Source organism: Aulostomus chinensis, chromosome 1 (assembly GCF_037954235.1).
Source record: "Aulostomus chinensis isolate RoL2024-O1b breed Wild chromosome 1, RoL_Achi_v1.0, whole genome shotgun sequence".
NCBI lineage: Eukaryota > Metazoa > Chordata > Actinopteri > Syngnathiformes > Aulostomidae > Aulostomus > Aulostomus chinensis.
The window spans coordinates 60901639-60927128 of record NC_141320.1 but is presented as its reverse complement, the minus strand read 5'-3'; the positions used below and the strand labels follow the sequence as shown (position 1 = coordinate 60927128).

Sequence of the window (25490 nt, the reverse complement as noted above, 5' to 3'; positions counted from 1 at the left end):
GCTTCCGTAGACGGAGAGGGGAAAAATAAAATAGATGCCAGCTTTTCGGAGTGAAACGTAGCAAAGTAAATCTAATGTCCTTGTGCTGTTCAATGCACCATACAAAGCTACTTGTGATACTTTCAAAAGAAAAGCTTCAGTGTGCGTGAAGAAACACGTGCAGAGACCATATCTCCTCTTCCTGAGGCTCAGCTCAATCTGCTCCGGTGTTTCAGTGCATGATACGAACAGCTGTGGGTGGCACCGAAATCCCCCCGAAGCAGCGCTGATGAGCTACATGTCATATCTCTCTCTCTCACACACACACACACACACACACACACACACACAAAATCATAACAGGCAAGAGACAGGTAACTCTACTGAATAAAATTTAAATTAAAAAAAAGAAAACACTTGAGAGAAACGACATCTTTTTGAAATTTACTGTGACGCTGAGCAGGATCGTCTACCCAGGAATCCTTGACGAGCTGCCAGGATGATACGACATCATGTGTGAAAGTGTGTGTGTGTGTGTGTGTGCGTGTGTGTGGACCCAATCTTGAGCTGTCACACAGAGTCAAACACTGGAGTTCGCATTGCCGCTTTCAAGTGTTTTTATTGTAAATACCATGTAAAAAAAAAAAGGAAAGAAATGACGGTTTAATGTTAGTGTGCATTGTAGCTGCAGCTGCTGTGGAGATTATATTTAATTTATTTCACTTTAAATTGCTTTTTGCATGCACCTATCATGTCCTTTTCTTCAAAGAGTGTATTTAATAGAATTCTGCCCTTTTTTGTCAGGTAAATGCTGTTAAAACGGTGTGCGGAAGTTGCACAAATTGGCTACTCAACAAAGAACTGAAGTTCTTTTTTTTCTTTTTTTTTTAAATATGCAGGATAAAAAAAAAAAAGATGAATTTGAGAGCTGGAGGTCAACACGGATGTCTGAGAAGGCTTCCAATCAAACACCTCGCTCTGTTTTCTTGTCCGCTGCCACTCGACAATCCAAACTCAGTGTTCAACGCTGAAGGGCAGCTGATTAAAGCTCATAATTAAACCAGATTTTTTTTTTTTTTTCAAAGTAAAGCCCCATACAACTTTTTTTTTTCTATCCTCAAGGATTCCTTGATTCCTTGGCCCTACAAGGACTTTGAAAGCTATTTCCAAACACCTTCTCCATCAATTTCCTGTGACGGGGGTCATTTTTATCTCTGAAAAAATGCGGGGTGTTCCCACAATAACCTCCACGGCTCTTATCAGACGCACCGCCGCCGCGACTGGAAAAAGAAACTATTCCAATTATCTGATATTCTCCTCCTTTTCCTCTTCTTGGTGGACTGAGGGTATCTCACATCCCAGCCGCACATCAAGGCAAAAAATAAATAAATAAATAAAATAGTGATACGCTTGAAATGTTCTGGAAAACATGACAGCTTCAATGTATCAGCCTCTCAAAACGGAAAGAAGAAAATCATATCTCAGAAGAAGCGGCTCCGACATCTCCAGTTTGTCAAGTGTACCTGACAAGTAGAAGCTTCCATGCATGAATCAAATGTCGCAAGGAAGGTTCCCCGTGGCAAATTAAAAACACAAAGGAGGCGGGCTTTGTAGAAACTTTAGCTGTCGCTGTTTGGACATTAAAATTCAAAAAGACTGTGTATGACTCAAACCCACATCTCTGATATAGTTACTGAATGATACGGGTAGTTTTTCTCTCTCCTTTTTTTTTTTTTTTTACAGCGCTGAATTCAAATAATAACACACTTTAATTTTTTTTAGCATTTGAAGCTAACGTAGGTCAGCTGAAGCTAACGTAGGTCAGCTCAAGCTAACGTTCCCTTTCTATAGTGCTCCTGTTAGCTGCTGGCGTGAGAGGTTTTAGGGTGTAACAGGTGGTCTCTGCTTCGCGTGTGTGGTCTTGGCTGAAGGCCGTCCTCCATTGAAGTGACAAGGGTTGTGTGTGTGTGTGTGTGTGTGTGTGTGTGTGTGTGTGTGTGTGTGTGTGTGTGTGTGTTGTCCTCTGCACTTCTTCTGCAAACGAGAGTACATCCAACCGAATTTCATCAAAATCTAGCCACAGTTTTGTGAATCCTCCTGCTGACAAACAAACTAGTGCCGGTGGTCACATGACCCCGAAGTTACTCGCTGCACATAGCTTTATTTCAAGTGGCGTTTCCGACACACTTTTATCTACTTTTGTAAAAAGAAATAATTTGCTGATTTACTTTGTCCTCAATACATCCCTCGTCTCTTTGGGCTCTACATCTTTAAACTGAGCACGTCCTTGTATCCCTACGCCTTTTCTTTCTCTGTGCTTCTTTTACTGTAATTCCACATTAATTTTTGGAGCTGTGCGCACACTCACACACACACGCCTTCTTCTGTTTTGGAGGAACATTTGTTCATATTATTATTGCTGCACTATTTTTGTCATTTATTGTTCTGTCTGTCTCTTTGTCTGGGTTGATGTTGGTCCTGAGCAAAAGAAATTTCCCTTTGTTGACACGAAAAGCGATTTTAGCTGTGTAATCTCATCCAATCTGATGTGTTCCGCTCTGATCTCATCTGCTCTTCTCATATTCTTGCACATGATCATTTGATGCGAGATGTTTCCAGGTTTGTATTATTACCTTTGCAGTCACAGTCGGGCTGAGGGAAGCACATGCGACGCGCGGAATGTCTCATCTCTCAACTCTGACCTCAGCCAAGAGGTTGCTGAGACATCTTACCTTCCCTCCATGACTAGTCAGACATAATCCCCGCAGGAAAGTAGTCGGCTGACGTCTCACGCTGTCATTTTTTGTCTTTTTTTTGGGGGGGGGGTTAAACTCTCTGATGATAAAGTCACGGTGAAAAAGAGAGGGTATCATTCGCCGTTTTCCCAAATACGACATGCTTATTATGTAAGTGCGCCCCTGCGTGTCTGCTCTTTAATATTCTGAAATTCACTCCGGCTGATAATTAGCCCGTACGCTAACTGACCCGTGCTAGTCCGTCTCCAGTTGAAGGGCGGATGAGGAAGAGAATAATTAGATGATGCAATGACCTGTGCAGCTTTCCCTGCTAATTATTCCACCCCTGCTGAAATGTACTGAACCACTCTGATGACTAAGGAATATTAGACCCGACCTGAACTGGCTGGTTCAGTTTAGTGGCTTCTTGCAGATTTGAAGACGAGCCCGGTGGAATAAATACAATGCAGGGTTTTTTATTCTCGAGGAAGATAGCACTGAAAATGATACTTCTTGTTTGTTTTCTGTTTTTTTGGGCCTTTAAAACAATGTTTTCCTCTCGTGTTTGCTTCTAATCCCACTTCTTCCATTACATCACGAAAGGCAGGCGGATGTGTTACTAATTCCCACTCAGGCATGCCTTTCAAAGCTCTTGGAGAAGTAAAAAGCCGTTTAGAGTCACACCACTTTTTCTTTTCCCTCTTCTTCTTTTAAGGATGCTTAGCAAGGTTGAATAAATACTTTTGACTGTGTCGGCGTGCGGAAAACAGTCCTCAGGGTAAACGACGCTTTTGGAAAAATGACAGTGAGAAACCTTTAGGGTTCAGGGATTGTTTTTGTGGGACGGATTCATCAAATGTGAACCGCTCCCACTTTCTTTTCAATGGAGGCGTCAGTGGAACCTGCACGGCAACTGTAGAACCATAGAAATACAGTCCTCCATAAAGGTCTTGTTCTGTTCTGTGGTTAGAATTCCTAGTTTACCTGAAGCCCCTGAAAGCAGCACGGTAGAGTCAAGCAGCTCCAAATACTTGCTTTTTTTTCCTTTTTTTTTTTTTTATCGTCCCAAATGTTTCTGGAGCTGCTGCAACGTGTAAATTTCCTCCGTGGTGACTGAATAAAGTCTTAGTTTGTCTTGTCATCTCGTCATATTTTATCTTACTCGATTTGATCTTATCTTATTTCATCATGTCTTGTCTTATTTTATGTTGTCTCATTTTATCTTATATTTTGTCTTTTTCTATTTTCTCTGATCTTGTCTTAGCTTACCTTTTCCTACCTTGTATTATTTGATCTTATCTCATTTTCTCTCGTCCTCTTCTTTCCTTTCTTGTTTGATCCTAATCTTCAACTTTTTTTTGCGAAAATATGCTTATTATTGAAACAAAAACAACCCTGTTTTGCATTCGTTTTTTTTCAGGGTTCATGGTCTGACTTCTGGAGTTTAATCTGAAACAAATCTTGTCATCGTTATACTTTGAGTGTTTTATTGCTAAATACACAAAACATTGTGTCGTCAAGCAGTGTGCCTGCCATAAACTGTGCGAAACGCTGCAAAAAACTGAAGTTGGATTTCATCGCATGATTCAGATTTAAAGTACAACAGAGCAACCAAGGTTTATTACAAATGTTCCTACTTCTCCTATTAATACCAGAGTAGAATTTCATTATCCGTTGAACCGCACGACTTTTGTCCCATTTCTCTTCCCATACCATCCTGCTAATAGAAGTCCCAGAATTCTGGCTAATAGCTCTTCAAATGAAGTTTCTCCCTATCACCCGTGATGAAATACACACACGCGCGCGCGCGCACACACATTATATGGCCATTACCAGCACACTCTAATAGCCATGCTCAATTAAGCCCACCTACACCCGGCAGGCAATTGGTTCTCATTAACCTGCAACCTCATTGAAGACGCCATGCCTTGTCGCTAATGACACTCCCCATATTCACTCTGCGTGCACGCCTCCGTGTGCACCCCTGGCACACCGGCATGGTTTAGTGATTATACTAATTGCTTAATAATTCAGGAGAGATAATAAGTCATCAGGAGCTGATAGGATCTCACTTGATAATCGAGTTAGATGGAAAATTTCATGCTGCAGAGTGGAATAAAATTCAAGCCTGAAATCCATTCGATAGAGGCATCCCGTAACAATCACACGGAGGGGAATGACATGGTTAAAGAAAATAATTTAAAATTTTGGTGCTTACCCGAAGTTTTTCATAGCGGTCGCTCAGTGCTGCCACCTGGTGGTCTTTGTGCCTGCCCACCAGTTTGCACAAGGAGCAGATGAGCTGGTCGTCAGTGACACAGTACATGTTCACCTTCTCCTCCTCGTGCTCCAGGCACTGGAGCCCTCGGAGGTGGGAGTCTGGCATGGGCTCAATGAGCCGGTGACCGGTGAATGGCTTCTTGTTGGGGTGTGTTGCGCGGAGACACTCCTCACAGTACGACACCTCACACGTCACACACGTTTTAACTGCATCCTGGGGTGGGTCCTGCTCACAGAACTGGCACTGGACCGGTTCCGGTGGTGTGCCTGGGCTCGACATGGCGGCGCTGACGGGAACCAACGCCAACCGATTGCTCCCTTCCTCCGCGGGAGAGTTGGGCCCGCTGTGGGGCGCAGGCAGCGGCAGCGGCAGTGGCAGAGGGAGCCCAGCCGAAGATGAGGCCCGCTGAACTCTATCGATAATGTTCTGCAGGGTCACGTTTCTCTTAAGTCCGTCTAGTCCGCGCTCAGGACTCAGGGAAATGACATATCTACAGGTGGGGCACTGGAAGGCGTTGATGCTCTGAACAGATTCGTTGGTGGCGCAGTGAGAGACAAGGATACGGTGTGCACAACCGAAACACAAGCTATGGGCACAGGGGAGCAGCAGAGGGTCTTCAAAGAGCTCCAGGCAGATTGGGCAGGTCAGCTCTGACTCCAGAGTGTCCATCCTGCTCAGAGGAGGCCAGGCGGGACCGGGCGCAGCGTCAGCGAAATCCAGGAGAGCCGCTCAGCCGTCTGAAGGCCAGAAACAGAGAGATAGAGTAGAGAAGAAAGAGAAAGCAGAGGGATTTGTGATTAAATGGTGTGAGACAGCTTAGTTCTTCCTGCCTCTTTGGGAGGGTTCATATCTCAATGGAGCAGACCACTGAGTGGACCCGAAGAATGGCAGCGAGCTACATGCTGGATTTTCTAAGTCGGTGTGAAAACTTAAAGAGATATATCACACAAACGGAACAGCAGACATTTGATAAAGCAAAGTAAAACGGTGTGTGTTTGGGGAGTTTAAATTCCTCTCGGTCAAAGTAGTTTTAGAGAATTCTGGATTCCTGGACCAGACAAATGAGGGTTATGCAAAAACTTCTGAACTGAATTCAGTGAAACTTGGTGGAGTTTAAATTTGCATTCAGAGGGCATTTAATGAACACCTAAAGCAAATAAAGCCCCTTTCACACTGCACCAAAAACGCAGGTGAACGCAGGTGTTTGGGCACTCTGAAAGGGTCGACTCGGCATTTCGACCCGCGTCCAAGCGACCCGGGTGTTTAGCAGGTCCGATCGGCTTTGCTCGGCTCGCCTGCAGTGTGAAAAGGCAACCCACGTTGTCGCAGGTTTCACGTGAACCTTCCTGTCGCAATCTGATTTTGGCGCTGTGCCGCCTGTCAGGCTGTCATTGTGGAAGCGCCGGAAAACATTAAATAGATAAATAAAATTGGGCTGGGCTGTGAGAGCTGCCCACTCATCTCTCCATAAAGTTTTGGCCTCTGCCAGAAGATCAGTCTTCCTGTTGATGTCTATTTCACTCTTTTTCTCAAAGAATTTCCATGTGTATGATCTTAGGTGAATTAATCTCTGCTTGGGAACTCCCACCAACCGGGAACCCTCACGTGACCTGCGCAGGCGCGACCGTGTTTATTAACAACTTGCATCGCCATCGTCACATCTTTTTATCGATCATGGCAGCGCACTGTTGCGTTGACACGTGTTGTTCAGTGTGAAAGGGGTGATAGAGGCTGTTACATTGTCCTCTGACATTGTTTTGGCTATTTTCAACTTTGCCGGTGAAGCACAGTGCAACACAGTACATATTCCGGACTGTTGCTGGCAAAAATGTGAAATTTGCATTTAAATTCTTTGACATTTTTTCCACGCAGAGAGAGGAGACAACGTGCACGCGTCTATTTTCCTCCTCCAGCTGAGCATCCATGCTGTCCCACAGTGACAGATGGTGTTTGTCTGACTTCATCAAAAGTTTAAAAAAAAAGGGGGGGGGGTAACTTGTGCTTTTGACGGTGAAAATTTTAAAAAGCAGATTTGAAGTCTGTTTAAAAAAAAAAAAGAAAAAAAAAGGTGATTCTTTTGTGAGCGTGCCATTATTTTTTTAGGCCAAAAAAAAAAGGGAAAAAGCTGAAACCACAAATAAACTTTGAGAACATGTCATCACTGAAAGCTTGTCTTTGCAGTACAATAAAGAGGATATAAAAAAGAATTCGAGCGGAAGTAAGCAGGCAGCATTGCTGCTAATTCATTCTCATTCTAAAACCACAACAAGTGCTTTGGTGATCACGGCCAAGAAGTCGCTTCCCTGACGGAGGAAAGACGACCACTCCCCCCCCACTGCGAGCTATTTTCAACAGATGTCACTGTTTGCTGAACTTCAGCGGACTTAAGTGCTCCTCCTATTTGTTCACTGTCTATCTTTGATGTCTTTCATCCTCTCAAGAACAGAAAAAAAAAAGAGAGAGAGGCAGATATCCTCACTTGAGCTCTCAGCACATTGGGCAGCTGTGATATTTGAGGCCAGATAATTTGCTATGCCGAGCAGCTGCAGGGGCAGGAAATAGAGATTTCACATCCAACGAAACAAACAGATGAGAGTCAAGCAAGTTTGATCCCTCGCTTCCGAATCAAAAAGATTGAAATATCAAGGCTAATATGAGAAGATAGTTGAAGGATTGAAACTGAAGAGGCTCGGCAATCCTGCACTTGGGACTGCAAACGCAACAAATCCTCAGACCCACGCAGTCACACACACTAACATTTATATATATATGGACACACTCTCACACACACACACACACACACACACACACACAAGTATAAGGTGCAACGGCAGATATTTTGTCAGCGGACAGAAGCTTGTTGACAGTTCAGAAAATTGGTTTAATGCGTAAAATGCAAGTAATGAAGCGGTACAAGGAAAGAGACCGGATATTAATGTGTTGTTGATGTCCGTAGAAAGTTAGGAAAGTAGTAAAATGGAGTGAGTACCCAGAGCTAAAGTCCACATGAAAGGTTTGGAACAATTTCCAGAATCACTACATTTTATAAGGAGAAACTGGAAGGGACGGAGGCACATTAACACGGTGGTGGAGTCATCGTATAGTGATGTGGACTAAACGGGCTCTAATGATTTGGGAGGAGAAACAGAACGTGCAGGGCACGTCTTGGATTAAATTTATATGGTCGTGTGGGTTGGAGGACATCCATCTATCCATCATCAACCGTTTATCCAAACCCTCTTCCTGAAAGCAGCAGCTCCAGCGGGAGAACCAAACTTCTCTGCCCCGGCCAGCTCTGATCCTGAGACCTACCCAGACCAGCGTGGAGAAATAATCCCTCCAACTGGTCCTCAGTCTGCCCCGCTGCCTCCTCCCAGTGCTTCCCTAGCGAGGCACCAAGGTGGCATCCTGACAAGAAGCCCAAAACCCCTCAACCTGCTCCTGTAGACTCCAAGGAGCAGCGGCTCTACTCTGAGTCCCTGACCTTTTCACGACGAAGGAGACGCCAGTCACCCTTCGAAGGAAACCCTTTTCAGCTGCACGTATTCCTGAGGTCATGTCCCATATTTCATCAGGTGAGAGTAGGAACAAAGATGGACCCGTAGATGGGGAGCTCAGCTGTCTTTTCATGCAATATAGAACTAACTCACTCCTGATTCTTGGGTGCGGGAGAGTGCTTAATGTCTAAAAATGTTAGTAAATGAGATGTTTGGGTTGTTAGAGGAGGAAGGTTCCTTTGTCTGTGCTGGATGTGGAACTGCAAAACATGCTGCCAGTGGCGGCGAGTGGAGCTCCATTTCAATCGATTCAGTATACAAGAGTTGAAGAGGAATCTATTTACTGAGGCAAATGTGTCCCAGTAGCACTCTCACCTTACGGCTGGTTGCAGTCTGACTTTCTCTCAGTCAACAAACAAGCTAGCAAGCAACGTCCCTGTCTAACGGCAGACTTTCAGAGTCTGTTACTGTCGAGAAATGCATTATTTTCACCTTAGCACCTGCCAACTTCCTTTGACCGTGCTGTTCCACTTCTGAGTCAAGTGCCACAGCAGGATCTACGGCGGGAGAGAACACCTGGGCTAATTTTGGGCCACATGAGTAAATCAACCTCTGCAACTGCAGAATCCAACTTTGGGCCAAATCCAAAGACAGATGATAGTTTGAAGTGTATTTAAAGTGTTCAGCTCAAGCCGGGTCTGTCACGATTGCGTCTGTCCCTCGCGTGCGCGTACAGTCAAGCAGATTTTTTTTTTCCCGCTCAGGTGTGCAGTTTATACCCGCTGCATGACTGTGGCTCCTCTCAACGCAATGAGGTCCAGCGGTAGCCGCCTATGTATTGGCAGCCTGCCTGACCAGCTGTATCGTACCGTTGAATATTTCACCCTTTCCTGTAGGGACTACTTTGCCTACGGGACAACTGAATCCTTGCTGAAATGTCCAGATACGAGCAGCGGTTCATTAATTCCTCACTGTCAAGGTTTGAACTTTTAACACGCTAACACCCCTAAATGTGTTTTTCCTTCAATTCACGGTGCAGAATCATGACTCTAGAAGGGTGTTTTCACCCTTTTTTGTGCTGATTTTGGAAAGTTCCACTGTGCTCAGAAGGGCGTGCACCTCCAAGCATGCTTTGTTTTTTTTTTACAAAAATGAAGTCTGGAGCCAATGCGTCGTGAAATGAACAGTTGTAGGGTGATACTTTGTTTTCTCGAAGAAGGTATGAGACATTTAATTACTATATTATGCAAAACAGAGTCTTATTTGTGTTTAAAACTCAGCCCTGCAGCACAATATTCAGATATGGCATCCCAGGAGTATCCGTCACTTGTTTATCACAGTACTCAGAGTCGCAGCAGAAGTTATAGTAGTTGAGGGTGAAGTAAACAGTGACGTGTCAATGATTTGAGGCGATTCAAAGATTCGACATGACATAAAGAAGACAGGGTGGCAAATTGTCAGATGTTTGAGGCTGCTGACAGGTTACTGCCTGACAAAGAGGGACACCTGGAGGCACTACAGGAATAAGAGTATAAATCCACCTCCCATTTATGCTGCTCAGGCATACGTCATCTCACAAATCCAAAGTGGCAGGCTGAAATGCCTCTCAGCACACCGTAGGTGACACTGTTGAACCATGCAGAGAGATGAAACAGAAGGGAAGAGAGAGGGAATGAGGAGTTTACTGAGGAGGAAAAGACGAGAATGGAAATAAGGGAGGGAGCGGGGAGTGTAAGAGGCTAAAACAGAACTGATAAAATTCAAGTTGTTTATTTTCCCTCCATCATTTTGTGGCTGTCAAGAGCTGTCTGATATCTGAAGCGTCAGTACCCAAACTCATCAGTGGGGGGCGATACGAAGCCAGATGAATCATCCGCTGTGCATTTTCTCCCTGCTGCTTCTGCATGGCAGACACATATTCAGACTTTTATTGTGGATTCTGCCTCCCATATCATAGCTCAGCAAACTGCAGGTCCTCTGGCATGTGTGGGAATGTGAAAATGAGATCTGTGCCTCATGTTTTTAGCAGAAAAAAAACAAATCAGTTTTCTGGTTGTTGTCAAATCAGGTTGACTTGTTCAATACGCTGGTTTGAACCTAAAGCAGCCACACATTTCTGGGCTGATACCCAGATTCCTCCTGTCATCCGAGAGCAGGGGTGCCCAAACTATGTCCCTTGGCTGGCCAAGACTCAACTTTGAGTTTCTGGCCAAAAGAAAACACATTATCTTCTTAATTTGCCTTTTGTCTGTCTACTACTGTCTCTGGTGCCTCTTATTCTTTTCTTTCACTCCTCCAAAACTGTTATGCTGTATTTCACTCTTTGGCCCTGATTGAAAATTAGGAACTAATGTTTGGTGGGAAATAAAGTTGACACTAAATTATGACTTTCTAAAAGTGACACCGATTTTATTCTGACGCCAGCGCTGTCCTGAGGTGTCACGGACGTCACACAGAAGCCTTCACAAGTGAGACAGAATTCATAATACAGGTCAAGGTTTTTGCAAAATCTAAATTAAACATTTAAATCACGATGATGGAGAACAACGAATCGTCCGAAATTAAACCACAACTTTTCATCCCCTCCTGTTTATATTTGGGCCTCCCCCATTAGCTCTTCTTCTGAATCTTTCATTAAACTTGCCTCCCCCCCCCCCCCCCCCCCCGTCCACTCATAGTTTAAGCTGCTAAAATTTTCATAGCAGCTCTTTCTATCCATTTTCTAAAAACTGATTCAACAAGATATATAAAAAAGAAGAAAAAAAAAAAACGAAGGCGAGGCTGGTGTTTTCCAAATGGGAAAAGAATGTCTCCTACACTTCTACATAATAGATGGAGCCGCTCATAATGCTGATGCACCGCTAATAATGGCTCACACATTTAGAACCACGATTTATGAAGTTCTCTATGGCTGCGGGTGGGGGGGGGGGGCTTCATTTAATTTCTGATTTGACTTTAAAGTGAAACAGATCTGGAAACGGTTCAACAAGAGCAACACTTGCAACAGCAAAAGTAATTCTAAAAGGATCCCTGTTGGGGGGGGGGGGGGGGGGGCTTCCATTTGGTGACTCGACATGAGCGGCAGCGGCAGTCCACCGTGCTGAACTGAGAAGTAGGTCATCCCCGTTGACCTGGCTCACATAATCAGCATACACCCTGAGTAAGTGCACGTTTGGGACGTTTGAATTTCCGCCCTATCGTAGAAAATGGCAAAACAACGCACGCGCGCACACACACACATACACACGTGATTTGGAATATTTCAAGCATAAACATCTACCTTCACATTCTGAGATCAATAACAGTTAAAAAAAAAAAAAAAAGGGGGGGGGGGGGGGGACCAAGTCTGGAGCATCAAATAATGGCAGGAGACGTTTCGAACAGAGACATTTTTGTGAAAATGACTGAAATTCTTAGGGAATTACGCAACGTAACGTCAGCTTGTGCGTCTCTGTCTATCTTGTTTATCCGTATTCATTTTAAAGGCGATTTAGTCAGAAAAAGGGGGGAAAAATGCCGGCGGCTGGCGCGCCACTCGAGATTAACCTTTGACCTCACGGCGAACAAGTTGTCCTTTCAGGGTCGCAACCCCGAAACGAAGGATGTAAGCTGATTCCTCTCGCAAACGCAGACAAAGTGCAGCGACATCCAAATATTTCTTTGGCGCCGCTTGTGTGAGGATGATAAATCTGGAAGGCATTAATGTTAGCATGTGGTTGATACCGCTATCAGAGGTGTCGCAGCGCCAACTAGAACAGAAGAAGTAAAAGTACACGCCAAGAGAAGTTCCAAACGCTGTTTTTCAAGTGGGATGAAAAAAAGATGGAAGCGTTGGATGTTCATAGGAGTGTTAGATACCGTTTATTCTCCCTTTTCAAACCCCCCCTTCCTGAAGAGCCACATTTCATCCTTCATACGTTAACAAGTTAAAAATGCCACACACAAACACACACACGACGTCTTTGTCTGATTACGCACACACACACACACACACACACACACACACACACACACCACACCACCATGATCTCTAATCCTGCTGCGCATGGCTGTGACCAATCAGGGCGTTGCTTGATCTGAAGCGGTCAGTCACAGCTAATGGGATTGGCCGGTTACTACCCGCACGTCTGAGGCTATTAGTGATTATAATAAAGGGTGACATTTGTGATTGGTGTGTGCGTGTGTGTGCGTGCGTGTGTTTTTGTGTGTGTGTGTCAGGATTTGTCTGACCCAGATTTATTAGAAATTAGATGTGATGTTTGGGAGCAATAACAAATCTGCTGTTGTCAAGGACACGGGTGAAGGATTTTGACACCACACACACACACACACACACACACACACACACACACACACACACACTGACGGCACCAGGTTCAAATACTAATTAATCATTGTAGCTTGAATAAAGCAGCATGCTGGTGGAATTTACTGCCCAGCAACAGTTGAAATGGCCAGTTACTCTCAGAGAAATTCAGATCCGTGTACTTTTATTGCAGTAAAACTGTGTACTTTGGCCTGTTTTAACATTCAGTTCATAAAAAAGACGATCTGAAGCTTCAGATCTTAATCAATCACAGTGCTCTGTGTGTGATTTACTACATCTTTTCTTTTCTTCAAATTTCAACAAAATTTGCCTTTTTTTTTTATACACTTGAATTGCAAGAACTGTCGAAAAGAATCCTACTGAACGACTTCCCGTGATAAGAGGCCTTCATCGCTGAACCAGCAGGGAATATTTTACTTCTCCATTCATTTGACTTTCTGAATCTTTGGAAAAAAGGCACCTTCTGTAAAAACAAGCTGCTTTTTTGTCCCCACAGTAACCAAACACAAAAACAGCGTTTTTGTCAAAAAAACGAACAAAAAAACTGTCACCAACCACAGCCGTGTTTGCTCAAAAAGCAAAGAGTCTCATGGAATTCAGGAGAGGTTACAGCATCCTTCATCGTTTTCAAGTGAACAGGATGATGACGTGTCGTGTGGCGCCCGGGAAATGATGTCACTTCCACAAAATGGCAGCCCCCGCAACAGCGAAAGATGCAAGAATCTTCCGAGCTTTTAAAGGTAATGGGAAAACAACTCTGCATACTCGGCTCAGTTTGACTGATTTTGCATTAATTTATGCGACTGCAGGATCATCCTGGTTAATGTTCACTCCTGTGGTCAAACGCTGGGGTAAAAGCAAGGAATTAGTCTTCCCTGGGGGCTGTCTCACAGGATCACGCATCACTTATGAGCCTGAGTGCAACTATTTTCCCTTTTAATCGACTAAAAATGTGCAAAACAGTCCCACCAATGCATTTACATTTTAAAAAGTCACCTCGCCCCGAAATAAAAGTGATTAAATGTCCTTTTTTTTCTTCCTCTTTGGACAGAATAATGTCAAGTTTCTATTTCAGAAAAGAATTTAATTAAATAAGGATTCTTGAGCCCTGTGGACAGCGACCTTGGTCAAGAATGACCTTATCACATCCACTGAAGGTCCTAATGCCAAACATATGGGCAGCTCTGGCGTGTGCTTCCAATTACATGCGTGGTCGCGAACGCCGGCGTGTTTCGGGGGTTTTGACATCTCAGAGGAAAAGCGACTCTCGGCGTGATCCGTGTTTACACGGAATCAGAAGGGAAGGAACGCTGTGAAAGCACACCAGCCTTTGAAGACACCTCTCAAGCGACGGAACTTTGAACATACGCTGTGTAAAAAAAAAATTAAAAAATAAAAACCTCCGGTGACTCTCCGCCAGCGCTCGCTAATAATGAGAGATTCATCTGTTTCTTAAAGGGGAAAAAACATTTCCCAAACTTGTAATTTTTTTCATTTTTTTGCTGATTAAAAGTATTCCTCTCTTTAAATATGAATGACTTCTGACCTGGCATGGCGGCGTGATTAGAAATGTGATGCAAAAATTCAAGTTAGAGGTGAAAATAGTGCTGGAATAAGCAGTTAGTGAACCAAAATCTAGTGTTTGTCCTGCTTTAATCTCTGAATTTGTGAGTTGTAAGCTAATTGGAGCAGGAATGGACTCGCCGGGCGTCTGTAGAGCTGCCAGTAGGGGTCCCTGACTTCTTTTCATAAAGTTTAAGCAATCACGTATCCTGTCCACATGACTGCACAAACTCAACCGACTGTGCTCACGATCACAATTCCCAAAGTTTCCATGGCAACATTTCACTGTCATCTTATTCAGTGAGTGATTAAAGAACGCGCCGTGGATGAATCAAATGAACTGAAGTGGAAATGGAGGGGGGGGGGGGGGGGGTTCGAAGTGGAGAAGAAGAAGGGGAAAAAAATCCCTTTGTCCTTTTTTGGGGGGGGGGGAGAAGATGTTTAGATAGCAATTAGCAGTTTTCCCTCAAGCGGATGAAGTGGTTGACACTTTGAAGATCAAATTAAGCGGCGAGAAAGAGAGAGGAGTTGTAAACTTCCCATGCTGGTTGGGGATGTGGAGAATTTACACTCACAGGAAACTAGATGCCGCTGTCCAGTGTTTTATTTATTTACTGGTGGAATGTCGTCCCACAGTCAGGTTGGGAATAAAGAGGAATCTGCTAGGATGCTTTTCTCAAGCTTGGTCTGGTTGACAATGCTGGTGGAAGGTGGTGGGTGGGGGGGGGGGGGGCAGGAAGAGCAACAATAGCACTGATGCTATATCGGTCGTGAGAACTGTGAACATGCCAGTCAAAGTCTTCGTGCTTCCTCTGAAACCAGCAACAACCACACAAAAAAAAGAAGAAAAAAAAAGCAAAAACTTTTCACGCAAAATTCCACTTAAATCGAAGACATCATGTTTTTCGCATGAGATTAACACAAATAATCCCATAAACTTGCACCAGGGGCTACTCTTTGCCCCCCCCCCCCCCTTCCATGAGCAGGTGAGAAGGATCAGCATTGAGCCCTTGCAGCATCCCAGCTGTCACACACATGCATTCACACACACACACATTCTGAACATGCCTCAGCACACACGAGAGATGCTGTGAAATCAAATAAGCTTGACCTCTTGGGGATCGCTCGTAAAAACAAAAACACACACACACACACACACACACACACACACGGTGACGTTACAGACGCTTCCTCTCCATGAATTAACACCTTCAAACTTCCTGTACCGCAAACATCCACCTCTGTCACATTTGAAGCATCCCCCCAAGGCACCGTCTCCAAACACACAGTGGCTCTTTTGGAAATTGGGTCACACTTCAACGACACGCGACATAACCTCCCGCAAACACTTTGATGTTCTCTTTTCTTTTTTTTTTGGGGGGGGGGGGGGGGGTTGGGATTCCGCACACAAAAATTAAAGTTCTACAATCGACCATACGGTTAATAGTGGAGAAGTTTCTCCTGCGTCTGACACAGATGGCTTGGTAACAGTCATTGGTGGAGTCCCAGAGCCACAGCTCTATCATTATCATTCCAATGCTACTGCTTCCACTCCTCATTCCCACTGGGAATAAAGTCGGAGCTGAGATGCAGGGTGAAAGCATGCCGGGATCCCCTGGAGACCCACAGACTTAAGTAAACTAAGAGGAGGCTCAAACTCCCTCTGAGACAGGCCCCTACATAACAATGCACCCCCCCCCCCTCCTCTTACCTTCCACATGATTAAAATCCCATCATCCACAAACAAAGTGAAAAAAAGAGAGAGAGTTGGGGAGGGAGAAGCTATCTTTGGCTCTCTCTTTGGCTCTCTCTCTCCCTCCTCTGATGGTTGGAGTAGCAGCGGCGGCGGTGGCGGCAGCGGCGGTAAAAGCAGCAGTGGCGAGAGTCAGTGAGGATACGTCTCCGTGGCTGTGTCATCACCTCTCATGACATGTTTCCTCCCCTTGCCTGTGTAAGCCTTTCCATCCTGACCTCGCAGAGAGAGAGAGAGAGAGGGAGAGAGAGACCGCCTTCATCCCTCCTCCCCTCCTCCTCGCTGACCCCCACCCCCCCCCCCCCCCCCCCCCCCTCTGTTTCCCTGTATTCAAATCTGCCAGTAGGCTGCCCTGCCTCTAAGTAGGCCAATCGCTGGACCACTGAGGGTGGAGTCTCAACTGGCAGTCAGATGTGTTCATTCTCTCCCTCTCTCTTCCTTGTTTATATGCTTGCGTGCACTCTCATATGTGCACGCGTGTCTGCACAGGCTGTGTCTTTTCTTTTCTTTTTCATTTCATTTTGCTCACCCAAAGGTGCACTGACATCACCTTTAAAACAAAAAAAAAAAACACACACATTTTTGTGCAAACACTTTCGCAACGCCAGCAGGCTTTGATTTTACCTCGTAGCCAAGCTAACATATTTAGCAGCAGTGTTTCCACAAACAAACAAGCTAACCCCCAAAATCCAGTAACGGAGCTGGTTCACTTGCTGCTATACTATACTATACTGCTATTGATACCTTGTATCAATGGATGGTATAAATATTCCAAGTACTGTGATGAGTACACATCCACGTCACGCCTGTGCACAAAAGGCTTTTACCATGAAAGTTCCGCTCGAGGAGCTGAAGTAAAGTCACTGAAAGTACGAACCGGATATCCGTTTTGCTCCCTGTTTGCGACGACTTTACCAGATTAAATTTCAGCTGGGCTTCAGCAGCTTAACCTCAACCAGCGTCATTTCCGCACTTTAACCAAGTGCTTTCTGTGCCTAAACCTGACCAGGCCTTCACCACGGCGCTGTCAGAACGATCACTAGATCGTGCGCCGAAAAGAAAAAGGCATTCCCTGTTTCTTGCTCTCTCGGATTTTCCCGGCATTCTGACGGCCTGTTCGATCGACACGTAACCCTGGAGCCAAAACTCTTGAATGCTACCCTGTGACATGTGACAGAATGGATCTCATCGTCCATTCATGACATCACGTTGAAATGCTACGCCAGTGGAGGGCGCTAATTTAGGAAACGCTCCACTGGGTCAAACCAACAACCTGTCAGGTGGAGTTGCCAGTTTCTGTTGAAGGGATGACTTCTCTTTTCAAAGACGAAAATAATCATAAAAAAAAAACAGTACAACGGATTTTTACCCGTCTCAAGCTCCTTCTTAATTTTGCGTAATTACAACACATAATAATAATAATAATATATATCTTCCTCATATCTGTTGCTCTTAAAATAAGCAAAACTCAGAGGTGAAGCGCAGTAAAGACATACAACAGCAAACAGTGAAAATGACCAACATTGGAATCATCGCTAAGTTGTTCCCAAAACCTACTGAAGCTAAGTGATTGTTTTCTAAGCGTAAATCTTCACCGTTGCTTGGACGCACCAGGAAACACCAAGAAGAGGTACTTCCAGGTCCCATCAGACAGTCGGAACTCTTCGTAGTTTCAGGTCGAATTTGGTAGGACTTCTTACCGTGTACACGAAAACGAGAGGGCTTTTTTTTTTTCTCAAGAAACTAAAGCAAAATCAAGTTGTATAAACTGCCCCCCCCCCCCCACCACCCCCCCATCTCTACTTTGGTATCCACGACACGTCCTCAGAAGGAATTCACCCTCTAATTTTCAAAGTCTCCCCGCTGTCTTCTGGAACTTCAGCTGTTTTGGCCTCTCCTCTCCCCTTTTTGTTATGCGCCCCTCAGGGAAAGCAGCTTAAATTAATCTCCGAGATGCAAGTCAGTCATTTAACCACCCACACAAAGAACGCTGCCCTGCCATGACTGTAATCTTTGATTAAAAAAAAAAAAAAAGAAGAAGAAGAAGAAGGAAAAAAAAAAACCTCCAGCATTCACCCGTCACCTCGTAAGAAATGATACTTTATGTACTTTGACTGTGGATTGCGGTTTTAGTTATTGTGCGTAAAAAGCGGCATAAGCCAGATAAAAAGGAAAACCGTCAGTCTAAACCATTATTCAGAACTTTATAGGTCATGTGAACGCAGACTGCTCGCGACATTCCAAATAATCCCGAACATTTGGCCCGGGGGGAGCGAGTCCTGTGGTTGGCCGTGTATTTAGAAAGGGTTTAAATCGTCCTGCATCCTGTTCTGCAAATGGTACATGAGGCAAAAATTTAGTTTTATGCATCGCTGAGAAGCCAAGTACTGACAGAGATTCCAATTAGATAATGTAACTTCAGCCAATTAGAATGTGCTTTTACCACTTAGGCTCAAAGATGTCTGGGATATGGAGTCGTAATCTCACCTAAAAGACGTATCTGGACAATTACATCTATGGAGCCAAACTTTCTCGACAACAACCCCTGATTGAGTTCCTGCATGGTTCTGTACTGTTCTAGTGTGGGTCTGTTCATGGACAGTGTCAGGATTAAGATGTGTGTGTGTGTGTGTGTGTGTGTGTGTGTGTGTGTGTGTGTGTGTGTGTGTGTGTGTGTGTGTGTGTGTGCGTGCGCTGTGGGGGAAATTCTGGCGGTTGCAGAAAGATCATTTGGGGTGAGGCTGCTGCTAAAGAATGTTCTCCTGGAAAAGGGAACCAGGAAAGTTTCCATCTCTTTTTTCGGTGCGACCAGAAACACTCTTCACCGGTCTACAAAGAGATTAGACGCAAGAGGAAAAGTGCATGACAGGATTTGAAAAGAGAGAGACCTTCAAAACCCTTTCAAGACTTCCTAATTAGATTCTGTTTCAGAAATCTATTGTGTACAATCACACGAATCACTTTTCAAATTAATAAAACGGCTTTTGAATGTCAGACATTCCTTTTTGTCGCCAAAGTTTCTGCCGATTTCTATAACTCCTTGATCGCACAATGTAGATACTGTTGCAATCTTCAATTATGTTTTCCCTTGGATATTATCCAGCAGCACTCTTTCGAATTAAAGTAGCCTCTATTCATAGGAGTCTCAGCAGATGCGGCGGCTCAAGCTTTTGTCAAGTGTCCTCTAACTCAGTACTGCAAAGTTGAGCGACCAGATTTCACCCTGTTGTACCCAAAGGCGTGATATTTCGATTGTGCTTCAAATGACATTGTGCAAGTAGAGGTAGAGGGCACTGAGTCCATTGTCAGTCTTGTGCGATTATGGGATCTGATGATGGAGGCTGAATAAATGAGAAAACATTGATTCCCATGAGCCCTTTCTTCTCATTTTTTTAACAACCTGGAATGAGCGGAATGTGGCGGAGTCCGTCGGGGTGAGACCATTAAAGGGACAGAGCGTGACGGGGTTACGGCCGAGACCTTTAATAGGGGCGCCGTCGCTGTGGGTGGACCTGGATTTATGTCACACGTCCAGATGACCAACAGTGGATTTCGGCACGCTTTTACGAGGCACCTTTATGACTTCAATATACAGCATCTTCCTGATGATCAGCGCATTAGCAAAACATTCATAGTGCATGACTCACAAGGGGCTGGGAGGTGTTCTGCTCTTCATATTTGCCTCCGAGTGCGCCCGGCCGTGTGCATGCGCGCGACCTTTTCTAGAGCATCTTGGCAGTCATAACGAAGGCCCGCTTGGAAAATGCCAAACACATTTCCCCTCGAACTGACCTCCAGCCTTCTAAGTGAGTTTACATGCTGCATGGAAGTGGAGGACTGGCTTGAATTAGCGAGGGTGGGGGGACGATGTACAGCTGGTAGCGGCCGAGCAGAGACACATGGCAACTGCTTTCAAGCATAGTTTGGGATTAGGAAGGAAGGAAGGGAAGGAAGGAAGTACAAAGGTTGTATCCAGGATTTCACAAGCACAGAATGAGCTACAAGACATACTTAACATGTTAAAAATACGTCAAAATCCGCTTCAGTGGAACGGCATTTTAGCATCATGTTGTTATACTTATTTCTGCTTTTCATCGACTTTTTTTATTCTTTTTTTGGGGGGATATTATTGTTGATGAGGGACTGTTTTGGAGTGAAGTGACCTTTGAGGACAACGAATGCAGAGGACAGCCCTGAAAAGCAGATTTTAGGAGTGGGTGCGTGTGGGGCGGGGGCTCGATTCAGACGGATTAAAAGATAAAGAAGGAGGGTCGGGGAGAACGGGAGATAAAGAAGTCTAGGTGGTAAACCTTTTTGTAGCAGCAGTATATGAGCTGAAATGGATCACTCTGGTCAAGTTTCATGTGAATTGAAGCTTTAAATTTATTTTGCCACAGTTTTGGCACCACACAAAGTATCAATGTGAGTGAATGGGACGGTGTGCGTGCGTGTGTGTGTGTGTGGGGCGGGGGGGATACAGACAACAAACCTCACACGAACGTTTTCTCAAGTGCAAGAGTGAGGCTGTCTGAGTTTCTCACACGGAACCATGCAGCAGATGCGATTAAGAATGGCACTAAGCTGTTGTTCGCCATCTGGGTCCGTCCAACTCGAATGTTCTTTAAAAAAAAAAAAAAAAAGGAGGATGATGAAGACAGAAATCAGGGTGCTTTTGTACGTACAGCAGCACTTCCATCGCCTGAATGTGACGTTTTGAGGAGCAACTCAAGGTCTCGCTGTCGCTCTGCAGAAATTCAGTGCAGCATCATGTGAGCTAAATACGCTCGCAGACAGAAACACACATTTCAGTGCACGCGGATGAACAAATACACGCTGATACACTTGCACACATCAACACATGCATATACATATGGGTGTCAGGCAGTATTAGCTGTGGATGGGCTGTCCTCAAACTGTCACCAAATGTCCTCACTGCTTGCCCTCCACCAGCTGGCCAACATGAGCTCCTAAAATAGGAATGGAAACGGTGTAAAACTGTGCAAAAGATGATTTTGCTTTTTTTTTTTTTTTGTAAAGAGAGCAGCGCTTCTGACGGCGCTCACTGTCCAACACAGCTGCGTTAGCTTGAAGCTAACGTGCTAATTCAGGCGTCGTCTGTCACCCAGAAGCCCAGCGCCATGAACGAATGCAGTAAAGTAAGGCTGGGATGAGGCACAACATGTATCCAAGCCTGTTCTGAGCCAAGAGAAAAAGCAAATTCAGTTAAGAGTCTCCACCTTTATTTTTTAGCAGAAGAGATATTAGCATGTTAGCGCAATCGTATATGTTTAACTGCTGTCACCCTTCATCGTGCGGATCATGAAGGATGGCAAACATCTTTAGCTTTCAAGGAAAATCCCGCTCACGAATGTCAAATCTGAGGGTTCTTCGACTTAAAGGGGTATTTCACCCTAAAATGAAAATGAACTCACTTTGTTCTCCACTTCATGCTGATGGAAGTTCAGGTGACTTTCTTCTCTCTTTCTTTTTTCACTCCACAAATCACTGCGTGAGTTTCGCGGAGAAAAAGTCTGTGTGCAGTAATCTCGCAAACAATTAAAGTGAATGGAGATCAGTTTTGGAATGTAACATTTCTGTAAATGTCAACATTTATTGCCTCCATTCTGCTCATGTGAAGTAATCAAAACGTCCAGAAGCCTCGACATCCAAAAATCCCTCTGACACCATGTTTTTCGTGAAGAGATTCTGTCGCCGTGTGGGTGAGAGGATCACGACTGAATCTTCATTTTCGACATCAGGAGTTTTTCTACGATAGAGGAACTACGGATTGAACCACAGATCAAGCCCCAGTACGCTGGTGGTTTCGGTTTGATTCTCACGCTGTCACATAGCGATTCACCCAGCGGAGCTTTAAACTACTCCAGTCAGCTCCAACTGTAGCAGCATCCAAAATACAGTGCGACTCTGTCATTTGAAGCCCTGAAGGAAGTAATAGGAAATTCTATGAGACGTTCCAGGGCCAAGTTGTTATTTTAAAGTCACATACTGCTACTTTGGATGAGACTTCCCACTGTGAAAAAGATTGACTTTTTCCCAGGTGTGCCGCGTTAAGCATGAATAAGTTATAAGTGAGAGTCAGGGTCTTCTAACCTCCCGTGTTCTCGCCGCAGCAGAGCGGCGCACCTCGGTGGGTGTGCTTAATGTTATGCAATGGTTAATGTACTGTAGTCCACCTGGCAGGGAAAATGTAGTCTGATTTATGGGTCTGCCATCACCTGTGACAGGCAGAGTGCAAAGAAAGTGAGGACATCGTCCTCCTCTGCTGCTGCTGGTTAGTATAAAAATCATAAAATGAATGAAGGATGAGTGAAATAGAGTTGGGGAGGGGGATCGAACACCGGGACATTAATCAAAGGGCATGCATTTTGTATGAAGGTGGCTCGGTACGGTGTGTAAGAGGGCGATGAATTATAAATGGAATAAATGAGCCGGTTCATTAATAGTCTGAATTATTAATTAAGGTTATTGGCTCAGGTGGGACTGGTGGGACCTTCGATCAGCCGATTTGTTGGGGCTTTAAAACATGTTAGTTTTTGGTTTGAAAACAACAAAAATTTCACGCTTTTCAGACGTTTGATGGTGCTGCTAAGAGTCAAGAACTCTTGCACTTAATGCTAAAGTAACCAAGTAGCATTTAAGCTAGTTTTATAGTGACGGAAATTTGATATTCTACTAATAATCCTGGAGATGAACATGCAAGTGCGCTCCAAACTTGAGTCATGATGCATTTTGGGAACAATTCTGTATCAATGTCCAAAGAATTCTCCAGTAAAACCCCGCTGATATCAACGTATCCCACATCCCTGAATCGGAAAATGAAAATTTCCAAACATTTGACTGGAACGTGGTGACTTGAATAAACTTTTTGATTATTATTGCAACTGATTTCGGAATGTTGGAGTCCCTCCATGCACACAACCTCCTAAAAGATGCTTGACGGATTATTTTGGCACTCTCGGAGCTTCTGAATGGCAGAATCAGGGCATCGTTGCACCTCTTGATGAATGCTTCTGCAAACTTTTCACCGGCAACTTCCAACTTCAATTTAATCCTCATTGTTAGGGCAAAATATGCTCGTTTCAACTCTCCAATTCCACGGGAGAAGCTTTGGTAGCTCTCTTTTAGCTGTGTCCTTTAACCCGTCATGTAGGGAAATGTGAGAACATTACCGGTTTGCTCGCTCCGATTACTTCAACATATGTTTGCCTCGTCTTTCGCAACGTTGGCCGTGTTTAATATGAACATGTAAGATGATATACATGAGAGGAAAGTAAAGAAAACTCCCCCTTTAATGTGAATTTAATACATGCAGCTCATGTTTTCGGAGGTTTTACGTGGGTGTGTTACGAAGTGGAAAGCCGCAAACGTTTCTGGTAAGAATCAGACTTCGAGATATGTACAACTTCCCCACTATAAATTAAGCTCCCATTCTCACATCCGCCCAGTCGCCGCTACCTATAATGTCAAGGTTTCTCAAGCATAGAAAATACCCGTGTCATGTCATTTCCTGTTTTCTGATGGTTTCATAACCTCAACCTCTGGGTTTCTGTGCCCAAACCTGACCAGATTAACCACATTAATGTGTAAAATGCAGCTACACGCACTCAGATTAGCCGTAACAAATGACTGATGTCATTTTTGGCATCCACGGACGGCCGTTGTTTGCTCTGTTTTCTCTCACACGATCCCTCACTCCGACTAGACACATCAGAGTGTTGTCTGGTGGCGTGGAGTGTGACCTCATACCAGATGTCTTTGAGATAAAGTTTGACAAGAATGATGGGAGATGAAACACTGCGGCATAATAAAAAAAACAACAACATCCAGATGCGATGGAGGTCCTGCGCGATCGGGTGGCGCGTGACAAGTTGTACACGTGAGCTCTTTAATTTAAGACAACACATTTAAGCATTCTACACTTTGATGGCCTTGAGGCTTCAAGGAATTCATATTTTTTAGAAGATCGTTTTGGGGGGGGACTAAAAACTGTTGCATTTTAGCCAGAACATCACATACACCTTTGCGTATTCAGCCTTTATTGAATAAAGTGACTATATTCTATTACAAAATGTTAAATAAATCTCGATCTTAAAAATCAATCCCTGATTAGTTTGCCCCGATTGTGAAAAGGGCTTTTTCTCTTTCCCCATCGGCTCGAGGTGATGTGAATTCGCGGTCATAAATGCAAAATATATCAGCTCCCAGGGTCGACCGCGCTTTTATGTCTCCTCTGACGTCAAAATCAATCCTTCGCCCTTGGCCGGCGAGTGTCACGAAGGGGTTTTTCTTTCAGAGAGGGAATATTCTTTCAGTGGTCTGTTTCTTCAAACCAGACCTGCAAAAAATGTTGAAGTTCTTGCAGAGATGAAAATGTCAATATTTCTTTCAGCATTATCCATCTATTATTTATTGAAGCTTCCCTGAAAGGCCGCTGAGGTGTGACGACAGGAGAGTGCTAACCACAGAGCCATGTCTGATTCCTTTTTTACATTTTTTTTTTTTTTTTTTACTTTCAACAAAGCGGTTACACTTAAATATTCAAACGCAGCTCAAGATCCGGATGACAAAGTCTGTTTTAATTTTGCGTACACACACACATACACAAAAATTGTATTCTGGCAAAGCTTCTTCAAGCAAACAGCATTTGCTTCCAACATGGCCGCTTGACCCCCCCCCCCCTTCCCCCCCACCTACGTGTCCAGCGTCTCTATCAAGCTAAAGTTGTTCCCTCAGGCCGGCCAAACACCTCGTCTCTATTCTTCCAACATCAGCACAGATAAATACCGACACACACACACACACACACACACACACAGGCTGACCTCAAAGGTTCAATCAATAAACCACCCGCAGCACTTTTCCAGAAGCTTAGAGGTTCATTTTGGCGTCGACTGTGTGTGTGTGTGTGTGTGTGTGTGTGTGTGTGTGTGTGTGTGTGTGTGTGTTTTTACTGCTCTCCAAAGCAAACAAAGCAATCTATTCACCCATTAGTGATATTGCATTACCCTCCCTCGGACTCTTTGTACATCTCACCACATATTATCCTCAGAGGAATCCTTTTACACCGATGCTGCTTGAATAAGAACCGTGAGGACAACACACGGGAGGCCGCTGGTGATCAGTCAGACTCGATTCATTCAGAATCTGATGGTTAATCACACTCCGGTTGACTGTGCGTCTCAGTGCAGGTGCGTCCGCGGAGATTTTCCGAGAACTAACAATGTTCCATATCCCTGGTTTCAAAAACCAGCTCCTATCTGTGTCACAGCACCACAGTGACTGTGACAACCCTAAAGAGGGTTTTCAAGGCTTTTCTGTCTGAGCCTGCGAGAGC

The 25490-nt window shown here is 44.5% G+C and overlaps 1 protein-coding gene across 3 annotated transcripts in view; it reads right to left on the bottom strand.

Moving 5' to 3' along the window:
- Positions 1-25490, bottom strand: part of LOC147272617 (E3 ubiquitin-protein ligase Midline-1-like) — a 55930-nt gene that overhangs the window by 14270 nt on the left and 16170 nt on the right. For 2 of the 3 annotated variants that reach the window (XM_086198421.1, XM_086198411.1), the window contains exon 2: positions 4933-5732. In XM_086198421.1, the coding sequence (XP_086054547.1) occupies positions 4933-5664 (732 nt within the window). In that variant the 5' untranslated portion in view covers positions 5665-5732. Of the gene's footprint in view, positions 1-4932; positions 5733-16093; positions 16364-25490 lie in introns of those variants that run through there. The other variant, XM_086198401.1, reaches the window with a different exon arrangement.